Raw genomic sequence first — 14,542 nt, forward strand, 5'->3', positions numbered from 1 at the left:
TTCAGGGTAGAGCCGCACTTTAATTAGGTAGTTCTTAATATTGCGGTACAGTAAAATCATTTTACGTTGCTTTTTTAACGTTTTGGTATAATTTTATTTTCGTTTATAGCATCCGTATAATATCAAAACGAACTTGGTTACTAGGCACCTTTTTATTCCTTGGTCGTTGGTAATTTAAATTTTAAAATTTCGGTTAAAATGAAGTACCTTGAAGTGTCTTTACCACTTATCTAAACCCTACTAGGGTTTTTTATGATATTTGAAACTCCTTGCCATCTATGATCTGGCACGTAGAGAGATCGCTCCTGTCGCAGCTCGCTCTATTGAAGAGCAAACGCTGTCAGCTGTTGCAGGTTTGGCCCGTTTGGGCATTTTTAACTCCTAATATGAGAAGGCCTAAGTTTCTTTAAAAAATCGTACTAATTAAAAGCAGTGAACCACAGAAAAAATGTACTATTACTACTAATACTATCTTAATCTTAATCTTAATCTTAATATCTTAATACTATTATAAAGGCGAAAGTTTGTATGGATGTATGGATGTATGGATGTTTGTTACTCTTTCACGTAAAAACTACTGAACCGATTACAATGAAATTTAGCACACATATAGAGGGTAACTTGGATTAACACATAGGATAGGTTTTATCCCGGAAATCCCACGGGAACGGGAACTATGCGGGTTTCCTTTGAAAACGCGGGCGAAGCCGCGGGCGGAAATCTAGTCGTTAATATTTTTGTTACTATTCGAAGAAATATATTACCAGATAATTATTATTTATCATTTGTTTTGAATATATAAGTTAGGTACTTTTTAATTACTACGATGCATCCTAACAAACTTGTAAATTATTGTTTAATGTTTATATTACTGAAATTTTTTTATCCTTTTTCCGCAATATGAGTTAGATGCGATGCGTGCCGAAGCGTAGGTATAGGTACGCGAGTTGATTTGGCTTTTTCTATCCCTTTTCCCTTTCATGATGAATCGTCACATTATGACGTTATCGTAAGTTGTAAAGAGGATTTACTATAATTAGCATAATAATTGCGTGTACGTGTCCTGATTTACGTGTGGTGTGAACTGTGACCCACCTCAATGTAATTTTACGGTATCCCTCGGAAAATGTCGCTAGATATTAAAAATTATCATGGTACTACGCTGATCACGCGAGTCCTTTTAGCGTGATTAAAATGCAAAGTAATTCTGTTAATATTTTTGGGGATGATAAAGATTTTATTTATTATGTAATATTTGAAATGGTAATGTGTCGCTGTCTCGTTGGTAATGGTTAACTTATTTTTCTAATAATATGCTAATAATATATGTATTTTTTTTTTCAAAATACATATTATTAGCAGTTCCAAGCCTGGAGGGAAGGTTTTGATACGGCTAACCCTATAGCATCTTGGAGAGCACATGAGGAAATCTCCTAATACCTATTAATTTTCTTTTCATTTGCACTTTAATTTGAAATTCAAATTAAACTTATTTGAGAGAAATAAGAATGTTACCCATTATATCTTCTTATCTTCTTCTTATATATAAAAATGAATCGCAAAATGTGTTGGTAAGCGCATAACTCGAGAACAGCTGAACCGATTTCGATAATTCTTTTTTTATTATATTCCTTGAAGTACGAGGATGGTTTTTATGTAGAGAAAACGTAAATATGTACCACGGGCGAAGCCGGGGCGGACCGCTAGTCTTATATATAAAAATGAATCGCAAAATGTGTTGGTAAGCGCATAACTCGAGAACGGCTGAACTGATTTCGATAATTCTTTTTTTATTATATTCCTTGAAGTACGAGGATGGTTTTTATGTAGAGAAAGCGTAAATATGTACCACGGGCGAAGCCGGGGCGGACCGCTAGTCTTATATATAAAAATGAATCGCAAAATGTGTTGGTAAGCGCATAACTCGAGAACGGCTGAACCGATTTCGATAATTCTTTTTTTATTATATTCCTTGAAGTACGAGGATGGTTTTTATGTAGAGAAAACGTAAATATGTACCACGGGCGAAGCCGGGGCGGACCGCTAGTTACAAATAATTTCAAGGCACAAATACTACCAAAATTCTACCAATTCCAAATATTTGTTTAGTTATTAAATTCAGGCTGAATAATAATGTACTTTGTACCTAAATTATGACTAGATTATTCTAGGAATTTATTAAAACAACTAAGTGGACACTAACACAGAGGGCCTTTTCTAAAGCACAAAGTGGAATAAAATAAGGTACCGGATTAATTAGAAAGTAGAATAGCATTCTGCCCGCGGCTTCACTCGCGTAGACAAAGGAAATTCCTACGGGAATGACATGTTTCTTCTTTGTAAAAGTATCCTATGTTACTCTCTAACCTCGTAAGTCGTATCATGAATACATTCCCAAGGGAACTATTAAAAACCTACAGGGTATTCACGTGTCTTGAAATCTGCTTAAAAGAAAACACCGCTAAAAGCATAGATTTAAAGTTACAACAGAATGAAAAATTGATTGTGTATGTGATTGTGCACTGTGATTTTGCATGAGTTTTTTTGTACATTATATATGTATTTCTAAATCTACATAATATAATTATACCTAAGGGATACACAAAAATAAAAAATTGAGAGGATGAGAGGATCTTGGAACATAACATACCTACAACATAGGTAAAGTACCTAGGTAGGTACTTAAATTTTCGACAAAACAGCTTATCCAACTAAATATTATTTTAGGATTACGTAATATGTGCTTATAATTGCACGTGTTGTTTAAAATAAAATATTTTGGGTTCAGACGTCTGTAACGAAGGTCCATTACTAATGAGGGTACGATTTGCAAAGTAACGCTTTTTAGTTTGTTTAGGACCACGTACGCTTTTGATAGATTTTATTAATAGTTTAACAGAGAATATTTTATATTATGTACTTACTTAAACTAAGTATGTAGTCGACTGATTCATTAAAGTGAGTAGGCGGCCAGGGCGGGCGGCTAGCGTAGATATAAATTTAAACCGTTGTAAGTAAGGTAGTGGTGCATTATTGTAATTATTCTAATTCTAATTCAATTTGTTATTGAAATTATGAAGAATAAGATATGTGAATAATAATATGTAATAAATACTTACTTATACATAAGTGATTATTTTTACTATCGTTATGAATCGTCCCGTCTTGAATAAAATATAAATGTGTAAAATTCCGTTACATATCCAACTTCCAAACGCATACAAGAAAATGACCACATTACACTCAGTTTCTATTGAAGTTGAGAACAGCACTTGAGATGAACTCTCAGCGCTCAAAAAAGTTCACATCATTTGCGAAGTTCAATTGTTCTTTCCAGTTGTGATACCTTTTGTTTTGTATTTATTATGGAGTTGGACGATCGCTTGTATTCTGAGTTGGTAGTACGATTGAATAACATTATATTTGGTCCTGTGAAGGAAGACTATTGTTATCATGAACAAGATTTATAAAACTACATGTCCGTTAATATTAATTTAAACCCTAAATTTTGAAATGGGTATGCATGCGCAAAAAATGTACCTACCTACAGTTATCCATAAATTTACCTAAGTACTAAAATATCTGTAGAAGCTATTATTTTGGGAAACTAATCATGTTAAAATATAATTAAATCGCATACCTATTATTTTACATAAAATAACTCTAGCATATTATTATACAATCAATTCACCGATGTCAATATTATTGTTTATCTGTTATGATTAATTGAAGAACAATATTATAGATGCATGTTTGTTTGCAATTTACATAGAAGTGCAAAACAGCTCGCTCCACCGTGTAGCACCTGCGTATCGTGAACCATGAATTGTTGATAAGGGATAAGCGAAAGGCGAAATTTATACTGCCTTTGTTAGAATTTATCAATAAGTTATGTCCGTTGTGAAATTAGGGATTAAACAATATTGTGGTTAACTTAGGTAATACTTGGGTAAAATAAAAAAGCAAATTACATCTGTATCTTATAATAATAAATTTAATAGTTTATAAAACATTATCTATACATATAATAAATCTGTAGAAGGGTCAATTCTGTACATTGAAAATATTGAAAAAATAAATAGCAGGGGAACTGGATCGATACCAAACCCAAATATGTGATTAAAAAAATTTTTGTCTGTCTGTCTGTATGTGAAGGCATCACGTGAGAACTAACGGTTCGATTTCGATGAAACTTGGTACAATTATACCTTATTATCCTGGGCATAAAATAGGATACTTTTTATCCCGGAAAAATACGTAGAAAAAAAAAATCTTATTTTTTCTTAATTTTTCCGCGCGGACGGAGTCGCGGGCGGAAGCTAGTAAAACATAATATTCTTTCATAAAGCGATGAGCCATGATGATATTGTCGATATTAGTTATAAAGCAAGACAATGAATTAAATAATTTCTAACGACACTTACCTGCGGCCAATACCTACCTTACTATACCAATTTATTTAAAACTATGTAGGTATGTATTCAATTTTCTTATTTATATAAGTCTTTATAGTTTTGTAACATTACGATACAGTGAAATTAAACTCTACACAAACTGTATGTGCAGTTATGTAGGAAAAAGTGCGTTCTTCAGTCACAATATTTAAAACATACCATATATTTATCTTATTTTCTGTCATTTTTTGTATTTTTTTTGGTGCAATAGTATCTATTTATTAGGTACGCCGTACGTTCAACTATAAGTTCACACCATGTACCCCTACCAGCGTTCCCAGCAACTCTTGTACAGTTTCTAGAAGTTATCGTATCGACATTATCATGACTTATAAGAACGCTACTTGCTAACGTCATTAACAATGCATTAATTATTGTCAACTGTTTCGCAAAACCTTAGCTTCAGTTCCGTATAGGTTTCTTCTTGCACGTAGTTGCACTTTAAACATTCTTATACTAAAAATGTGTAATTACGTTCAAAATGTATGAAATATGCTAGCAGGGAAACTGAAATGGAGGCTTCGATAAAACCTATAGATAGATATTTACCGAGTAAATAGAGCATGAGGTGGTAAATAGATAATATTATTGTATTTTATTTTATATTACATATATTAGTTTATATATCTTAGATTAAAAAGTGTGAGGGTATATTTTATGAGCATAGACAAAAATTATGAACAGAGTAAGCGCGCCATGAAACAAATTTTCCCAAATTTTAATCCTTCACGAAAGATATCCACTACCCCATTAACCCACTATCCCATTAACTTCATACATTTCCTTTCCATCAGGTTGCCTGGTAGAGATTGCTGCTTAGCAATAAGGCCGCCTCTTGTACAAACTATGTCTTTCTTATGTATTAATGTTATTTTTGTCATATTTTAGTTTGTGCAATAAAGAGTTATAAATAAATAAATAAATAAAAGATAATTAAACTTTAAATATAATATCACTAGGATTATGGGCTAATTGCATGGATTGTGAAGTGATTTTCATTACTCTGGATATATTATAATAGTGAATGCATTGCCTAGCGTTAGTTGTTAATAATTGATTTTCGGTCCAGTGCACGGTGACGTTGGCTAACTTATATTAATTAGTTGCTAGCGGGCTTGTTCTATATCTATTATATTTGAGCATATATTGAGGGCATATATTGAGCATATATATATAATACTAGCTTTCCGCCCGCGGCTTCGCCCGCGTTTTCAAAGAAAAACCCGTTCCCGTAGGATTTCCGGGATAAAACCTATCCTATGTCCTTTCTCGGGTATCAAAATATCTCTATACCAAATTTCATGCAAATTGGTTCAGTAGTTAAGGCGTGATTGAGTAACAGACAGACAGACAGAGTTACTTTCGCATTTATAATATTAGTATGGATATCTAATACTAGTTTTAGTTCGGATAAATTGTTGACTATATCCTTATTGGACCCTCTTAATCATTTGTTTACTACCTATACATAAGTGAAGTCCCATGTCCCGTGGGGTCTAGTGGGGTAAGGGGCAGATGCATTATACATCTGTTTCACTGATCGATTTTCTTTAGGGACAAGTAGGTTATCAGCCTTCTGTATCCTACCAGACCGAGACATTTTTTTTCTTTGTCTCCACCTGGAATCGAACCCAGGACCCCTCGGCTCACGCGTCAACCACTGTAACAAGGAGGCGGTCTAACTATGTACAATGTACATACCTACCTATATATCTCTTGTAAAATGGTTGTCGAAAGGCTGCTCTACCTACCTATATAGCGACATGAGATGTCCATCAGTATTTTTTTAACTTATGTATTAAGTAACTAGATAATAATCATAAAAATAATATCTATTAAATATATCAAATCGTTTATAGGGACTTCTTTATATAAAGCAACAGCAACTCAATAATATGGATAAAACGTTTTGGATCCTAATTTCAATGGAAAAAAAATTGCAATCATTTATGAAATTATTTACTGAAATAATGAATTATAACTTATAAAATATAACATGTCACAATACAGGGTGGAAGGTTAAGATGGGGCATGAAGGGCAGGTACCTTAACCGTTGTAGCTACATGAAAACGTTCTTAGGAGACTATCCTTAAATTCTTGAGAAATTTTAATCTGCATTCACAGATTTTTGAAAAAATGTACGGTCAGCAAGGAAATCGACAGTTTTCAAAAAAAATTTTTTTGATGCCAATCGATCCAGTTTCTCATGGGGATCAAAACACTCTAAAAGACCAACTGAGGTATGAGTACTAGAAAAGTCAGAAATCGCGAAAAACTATTTCCACACATTCACTAAGAAAATAAGTGATACAACAAAAGATGCGCTAATAGAAAACTCATAAAATTATTATCTCTACTAAATTTGCCCCGTCTGCGTGCATAGTCCCCAGATTGCAATGCTTGGACTAATCGCCCATGGCGGTAGCATTTGTAGCCGTATTTCTTCCATGTTTTTAAAACTATCCAGTGCGAACAACCAACTTCGACGGCAACTTGTTTTGAAGAAATTTCGGGATATGCTTCCACAATTAGTGCTATAGTAGAGCCATTTTAATAGGCAACATTTGACAGTTCAACAAAATTCAACAACGTAACCTAGTAACGACGACATAGAATAATATGATATTTCGTTTTGTTAGAACTGCACATTTGCTTAACTTTTTTCAATTACGATAACATATTTATAATAATAATGACCGATACAAGTAATTTTAGGATTTGATTTTACTGATAAACCATTCTAAACATAATAAACAATTTCTGATTTAAAGAACTGACGTTGCTACAATTTTGTGTCAATAAACCTTTTTTCTTTTTAAATACCAGAGACGTTACTCTAAAAATCGAAATCTGACATCTAGAATCGAATGCATTGATTACTTGGGAATAAAAATCATCATAAATTATTGACATGTGTTTCAAGTTCGATTGACAAATGTTTCAAGTCCGTATCGATTAATTCACTTTAATCGATGTTTTTAAGCAGGTTACCACCCTATGAAGATAAAATTGATAGACGTCAAATGTTGCCTATTAAATTGGCTCGACAATAAAATTGCTATCACCGTATTCTCATGCAATACGCGTGAACGACGCGGACGTGTCAAGCTTTTCTTAAATGAGCCACTTTCTGCTAGATTTTTTACAAGATTCGCAATTACCTTTCGCGTCGGTACATGTCGCATTGGGTATTTATTCCTGTACCATTCCAATGCAACTGTTGGGTTTTAATTATTTAAAAAGTAAGCATCTAACAGATCTAAACGTTCTAAATTATTTAAGGACATTTTTAGTGAAGACAGAGTGACTTCTGGTAACTTTTGTTTTCTATGTGTTATTGTTTACATAAGCCATAAAAATGTGACGTGTTCGTTCGATATTCAAATTTACATAATTTTTCATCTCCTGCACGATCTGCCAGCCACCGCCCGCTCACGCCCCGCGTCGCTGGCATGTTATGTTGCTGTGCCTTTGTCTTTTTACTTGTTCATGAATGAAAATAGTTTTTCGCGATTTCTGACTTTTCTAGTACTCATACCTCAGTTGGTCTTTTAGAGTGTTTTGTTCCCCATGAGAAACTGGATCGATTGGCATCAAAAAAATTTTTTTTGAAAACTGCCGATTTCCTTGCTGACCGTACATTTTTTCAAAAATCTGTGAATGTAGATTAAAATTTCTCAAGAATTTAAGGATAGTCTCCTAAGAACGTTTTCATGTAGCTACAACGGTTAAGGTACCTGCCCTTCATGCCCCATCTTAACCTTCCACCCTGTATAATGTAGTAGGTATATTATATTATTTATTAGATAAACAGGGTGCGAGAAGCACAAATTGAAGAGCGTAAGTTTAGCGCATATAATGCGCATACCTAACTAGTTACCTAAATATAAATTTAATAAAAATTTTAATCATGAAAATATTAGCAAAGAACGCTAATAACGAAACTACTCACTAATTAATGAACTAAAACGTATTAACATAGAAAGTCTGGTCTGGTCAATTGGCTTTAGGACTAGTCCTAAAGCCAATTAAAGCGTTTAAAACTTGAAAGCAGATTTGCAATTTATACGACAAACTATGAAACTACACAATTATGACATCTATCATCCACTACTTTAACCTTTATGTACCTTAAACTTTCTGCTACTTGTATATGAATATGGAGCTAAAATAGTTTAAACTCTATCGAAGTTCATCTAAATATAAATTTGCTCAAACGTAAAGCATTGCGGTCAAATTTAATTTAGCGAATGCCATTGTAAAAGCCATAAAGATTTTAAGGATTGTGTCTTAATAATTAACCGTTGAAGTAAGACCTAATAACCTCTATAGTTAATGATTATTATCCATCAGAGGTGAAAGCCAAAGTTTATTCATAATATAGTTGAAAACTTTATATTATAAGCGTCTAAAGTTGAATGCACGTCTACTTAGCTGATTAATGTACTCACTTTGATGAGTTTTTCAATTACTGTTTGTTAGTTTTGTTTTAAATGGGATTTTGAAGTTATGCTCAAAATATAAAGTATAATTAACGCTGCGCATTGCTGGAGCCATTTAAAATTTAGGTCTTTTTTCATTCAATTAAATGTTTTAAACAAGTTTTTAAATTAGATAGGTAATACTTGAATTTTACTTAGTACCGACTTCAAAAAAGGAGGTAACTAATAATAATTAAATTATTTCAATCGATCTGTACCTACTACCTACCTATCGTGATTTGTGACTTCAATAAATTCATATATGTGCCTTGATTAACTAATTATATAATAAGTAAGTATTTGGCCACACTCGTTTCCAATTTACTTAATCATATTATATAAATACGACGGTTTGGTATCATGAAAGATACTGCCCTAAACCATTCAACAGCTCTATATTTACAACTCTATATAATTCTCATTTCTACTTTTATATCATATCGATTCAGTGTTTCTATTGTTACTACATAATATAACCTTATCTTTCTTTATAAATCTTATATATAAAAATGAATCGCAAAATGTGTTGGTAAGCGCATAACTCGAGAACGGCTGAACCGATTTCGATAATTCTTTTTTTATTATATTCCTTGAAGTACGCGGATGGTTCTTATGTAGAGAAAACTTAAATATTATGTACCACGGGCGAAGCCGGGGCGGACCGCTAGTGTTTTATATTTACGACTATTTTTGTTTGAACACAACTAAATCAAACGTAAAACAACCTGGAACGTTTTGTAAGGATCTCTTTATTTTGTTAAAATCATTGAATTATATTACATTGTAACAAATAGGTACAAAGGATTAGAAAAATCTGTACAAAACATTCAGGAAAATCTCTTTGCCATCAAAAAGTTTGGATAATAAAGGGTAAAAAAAAACTGAATCGGAATAAACTAAATGTGACTACAGTCTACAAAGGGTTGTTTATAATTCGATAACAATGGTACGGTCTTTCATTGATAATCTTGTAGTTAAATACCTGTTTGATTTATTTTTTTATTTTAATTGTTTTTTTTGTTGTTTTGTTTCAATCAGATTTACCGAGGTAATAATATAAATATGTACCTAAGTATTTTTTTATTAGGGATCAACCTGAGCTAAGTTTACACAAGTATGTCTACCTATAAAAAACATAGCATAAATATAAAAATCAGCGTTAGAACATTCTCATTTTAATCTCAATTTAACAGTACCTATCCCCTGTCCAATAGTCCCCTAGAACGGATTCCCGAATTCCTGAAACGATTCCGATAGAGGCTTGCTTTATGCGAAAACTTTTTGCATTAATTTCGTGGATTCGTGACGATAGGGCTGCCTCTTATTCATTTGCAAACCATTTGACAAGTTTATTAGTTAGATTTTAGGAAGTGCGTGAAGCTAGGAAGGTATTAGCTGTGGCCTTGGCTGTGGCTTTTATCAAGTACATGCGGAAGATTGCGAATATGTACCCGCATCCCGACTAAAGTAGCGCGTTGGTACACGGTGGGGTTGGTAGTCGGTAGGAATCCGGCATAACCTACGGCTCCTTCCCTGGGAGCCGTGGGTATCTTAGGCAAGATTTCCCCACTTGAAAAAAAAAATGGCTTTTATCAAGTGGTGTAAGTGCCTTCCTAGATTGTAGTTTGACTTCGATTTCAAATGGAAGATTTACATTAAAGTAAACAGTTTAGGTACGTAAATAGTAGATGTGATATAAATGCACCTGCAGTATATATTTTTTTATTTGTTGAATCTTACATTACAGAAATGTTCCTATTTTTTATTACGGCTCGAAGGACCATTACGAGACAGAATGCACGAACACTTCTTAACTAAGCACCTACACTAGTAGGTAGTAATAATTCAAATATTATAGCCATACTAATCTATACCAATAATCTATACTAAAATTGACATTTGATCAGTCATTCTAAGATCACGGCCGTGGGAAAAACTTGTTTTTAAAGTACTACACAAATAAAAATTCGTCCTCTGAGACGCGCACGTTAAGTTTAAAAATGTAACATATCAAGTTTGATATTTCTTGAAATACCCTAGATATGTAAAGCAATGGCTTAGGCGGCAGTCTTACCCAACATTATGTGAAGCAGCTTACGAAGTTATCTAATGATAAGACGACTAATTAAAGATGTACTTCCTTCTCCATACAGGCATCTATAAACAGCAAGAATAAAAATGTGTTCCTCAATTTTACCGGGTTCCCGTAGTGCATGTACCCACTACCCGGGTTCGGTCAGATGTCACTTGTCATCCCCCATGATAAGGGTCTAACGTATATTTTGTCATGTTTTCTTTATTATGTAATGTTACTGAACCTTAAGGAAATGATTGAAATCACTCTATTCCTCATCCCTTGTTAACAATTGAATGGAGACATCTTTGACATTTTGGTGAAGGAAATCGGTAAAGTAATCCTATAGACTCCATAGTATTTATGTTAGTCAACAGCAAAGCTAGCAAAATGCAAATGTGGGTAGTTTTAGTACCTACTAAGAGAAATGTATACAATTCAAATAAAAATAGAGCGTGTGTGCCGAGCGCACGTATCAAAAGTAAAACTTAGAGAGATACCAAAATCGTCGCCTTACTGCATTACGTGACAGATAATTGCAATGGCACTTCAACCTTGTTAATTCTCTATAGGTACCTACTCTGTATCGATTTGTCCACCTTTGATACCTTCGAAATGGGTTTTGCAGCGAGTCAGTCTATTTTCCGGCAAGCTGAGCCGGCGGTCGGTCGGAAAATGGCACAACACAAGAGACGCAATTGAGCATGTCACCGCGGAATGAAACGCCTTTGTTCTAGTTCGTTATCGAATTTAACAAAATAAATAGCTTTGGACTAAATCTGAATGATTTTCACGATTATTTTGATCAATTTATAATTCTAAGTACGGTTTAGTCGAACTATTTGAGTACAGTGGATTGTTCCAAATTATTGATAATTGTTTATCGAGTAAAGAATTTGCTAATTAATGGTATTTTATAGTTATATTCTAACTGATCTGACGATGTAGGTATTTCTTGATAAATATTTCATTCAATCAACACGCTAGTCATTCAATCGAATAGCAAATTCAACCGGATGACGGCCGTATTCATAAGATTTATGCTATTAGCTGATGTTCCCTGGGTTTTGAATGAAGGATAAAGAAATAATTGTAATGTAGAACTAATAAGCGTAGGATTTTTGTACTTATGATAGGTATTTTTGCAGTGTACAAAGAAATATTGCGATTACGTCAGTGATTATGTTGAGGTTTCTATTTAAGGATGAGATAACTATTTGTGCAGAGTATTGATTTAAAACGTAATTGGAAACAAATCGAAAGATAGCATAAGTCACCAACACAACTCAAAAGGTGGACCGCTCCCCACCGAACCTGCGCTTCCCTGTTAAGTTTAACATAGATCTACTAAAGCTTCCATAAAAAAATATATATAGGGATAACGACTAAGAAACGAGCCCACGAAAATATTAAGAATTTATTGGGGTTACTCTATTATAGTATGATAGAGTAAATAATTAACATAGGAACGTATCTACATACTCTGTGACTGCTTTTTTTGTTCAGCTTTTTTAGCGCGACGAATACGAATTAGGTTTAGTCGATGTTCCTTTTGTTCAGGAGTTTCATTAGCAAGTCGTTTACGAATCAAACTTAGGCGATGTTCCCTCTTCTCAGGTGTCTCATTGGCAAGTCGTTTACGAATTAGGCCTAGTCGATGTTCACGCTGTTCAGGTGTTTCATTCGCAAGTCGATTACGAATTTGCCCTAGTCGACGTTCTCGCTGCTCGGGAGTTTCCTTTGCAAGGCGGTCACGGATCAAACCAAGACGATGTTCTCGCTGCTCAGGGGTTTCCTTTGCTAGACGATCACGGACTAAACCAAGGCGGTGGTCACGCTGCTCAGGAGTTTCATTAGCAAGTCGATTACGAATTAGCCCAAGTCGATGTTCCCGTTGTTTAGGAGTTTCATTTGCTAGACGTTCACGAATCACGCTTAGCCGGTGCTCTCGGTCCACAGCTGACTCTTTCGTAACTCGTTTACGACCTTTTGTTTCATCTTGTTCGTCTTCTGATTCGCTGTCACTACTCTCACTACTGTTAGAAAGCTCACGTTTTTTTTGCCGCGTCTGCATCTTATGCTTTTTCATAGATGATAAAAGCTCTTGACAAGCTTCTAGTGCCTCCATGGCACCTGAATAAGTAGCTTTGGTGGCATCTTCATTTTCCTTTTGTTCATCCCGCTCTTCCATAGCTTTTGCTCTTTTTTTTACTGAGCCACACAACAATATTGGGTCTCTCAATTTTTTCTCATAAATACTTACATAGGTAAATTTTCAAATTAATTGTTACTAGCTACAATTATACCGAAGTGTATGTGACATACGTGTAGTTTATGCAAACAAATACATTAAAGATAATAATTGTTTAAAATATTGTACTAAACAAATTACAATATAATAATTATTGTAAATGATATGTATTTATAAGAATACAGAGTTCTGGCAGGTTGTTCTCGGTAGACACAGCTTTCCAAATCGGTGGTAAATAGTAAAACTATGCTATGGCGATTAGAAAGTTCTTCTAGGAGTCTAATTGAATAAATAATATTTGAGTTTGAGTTTGAATTGAGAATACCTGTGACTATATCTAGTATAGCAACAAGGAACAGTACAACTTCTTTAAGACCAAGAAAAGCATGAGTATTATACCAAAGTAACATACATTACCACACAGTCCAAAATTAGTAATAGTCCGATAAGAATAATTCGTAATTGGTTATATGCAAGTCCTAAACTACAGCTCAGTCAATAAAGTTGAAATGTATTGCAAGACATTTACAACTTTTTACAACTTGCCATTGAAGAAAAGTTGTAGTGATATCCTCAGGTTTAGTTATTAACATAAGATAACTATTTCTAAGATCCAGGGACTTTCTTTTCTTTCTTAGCTTGGAGACTTATGTCTGCAACAAACAGATTGAACTGCTGTATGTTTAAATAAAATAAATAAAAAAACTAATCTTAGTGTGTTCATAGTTGCCTATTCCAAGAGTTATTGCATAGGTATGATTTGTTTATTAAGCGTTTGAAAAGGCATGCAATAATTTGTGCTGCACTAATACTTATTTATTTTGATCTAGAAGCATCGCTTTAATATTAAAACAGTTGTTATTAAATAAGAATAAATGTTTTTATTTTATTAATTTCATTGAATGCCTTAATCAAGTTAAAGTTAAGCTTAAACACAGTAACTAGGTAACTTCAAAGGAAAGTTGGGACTATGTTAAATAGTCAACCGATAAATAATAACATACATACACATATTCTGTTTTTAAAACACACAATATTCAACTAGTTAAATATCAAAGGTTAAAGGATATTTAGTCAAAGTTACTTACCAGAAGTCGATCCAATATCGTTAATAAAAAGTATCGGAAGAAAGCTTCAAAATTTCATTTAGCCATATTAAATATCTTATTTCATATAGGTATCATTAGTCTATAAATTATTTAAAAGAAATTAGATCTTGTAATTATGAATATTCTTCTTGTATACAAAAAGAAAAAACAAAACACGAAAGCGTCTTGTCAA

The 14,542-nt window shown here is 33.4% G+C and overlaps 1 protein-coding gene across 1 annotated transcript; it reads right to left on the reverse strand.

Annotated features, from left to right (window-relative positions):
- Positions 1–11,935: 11,935 nt before the first annotated feature.
- Positions 11,936–14,542, reverse strand: LOC149488622 (uncharacterized). The gene is made up of 2 exons (XM_089695749.1): positions 14,350–14,542; positions 11,936–13,914 (listed from the first exon to the last, which is right to left on the reverse strand). The coding sequence occupies exon 2, from the start codon at positions 13,199–13,201 to the stop codon at positions 12,485–12,487; it is 717 nt and encodes a 238-aa protein (XP_089551875.1). The 5' UTR covers positions 13,202–13,914; positions 14,350–14,542; the 3' UTR covers positions 11,936–12,484.

The sequence above is a fragment of the Colias philodice genome, chromosome 5 (assembly GCF_061535455.1).
Source record: "Colias philodice isolate Cphi_HAF_F1 chromosome 5, ilColPhil1 Martin Lab GWU primary, whole genome shotgun sequence".
Lineage (NCBI taxonomy): Eukaryota > Metazoa > Arthropoda > Insecta > Lepidoptera > Pieridae > Colias > Colias philodice.

What these genes read in the sequence shown, in the direction of transcription:
- LOC149488622 (XM_089695749.1), bottom strand. Translation starts at nt 13,201, where the DNA reads ATGGAAGAGCGGGATGAACAAAAGGAAAATGAAGATGCCACCAAAGCT.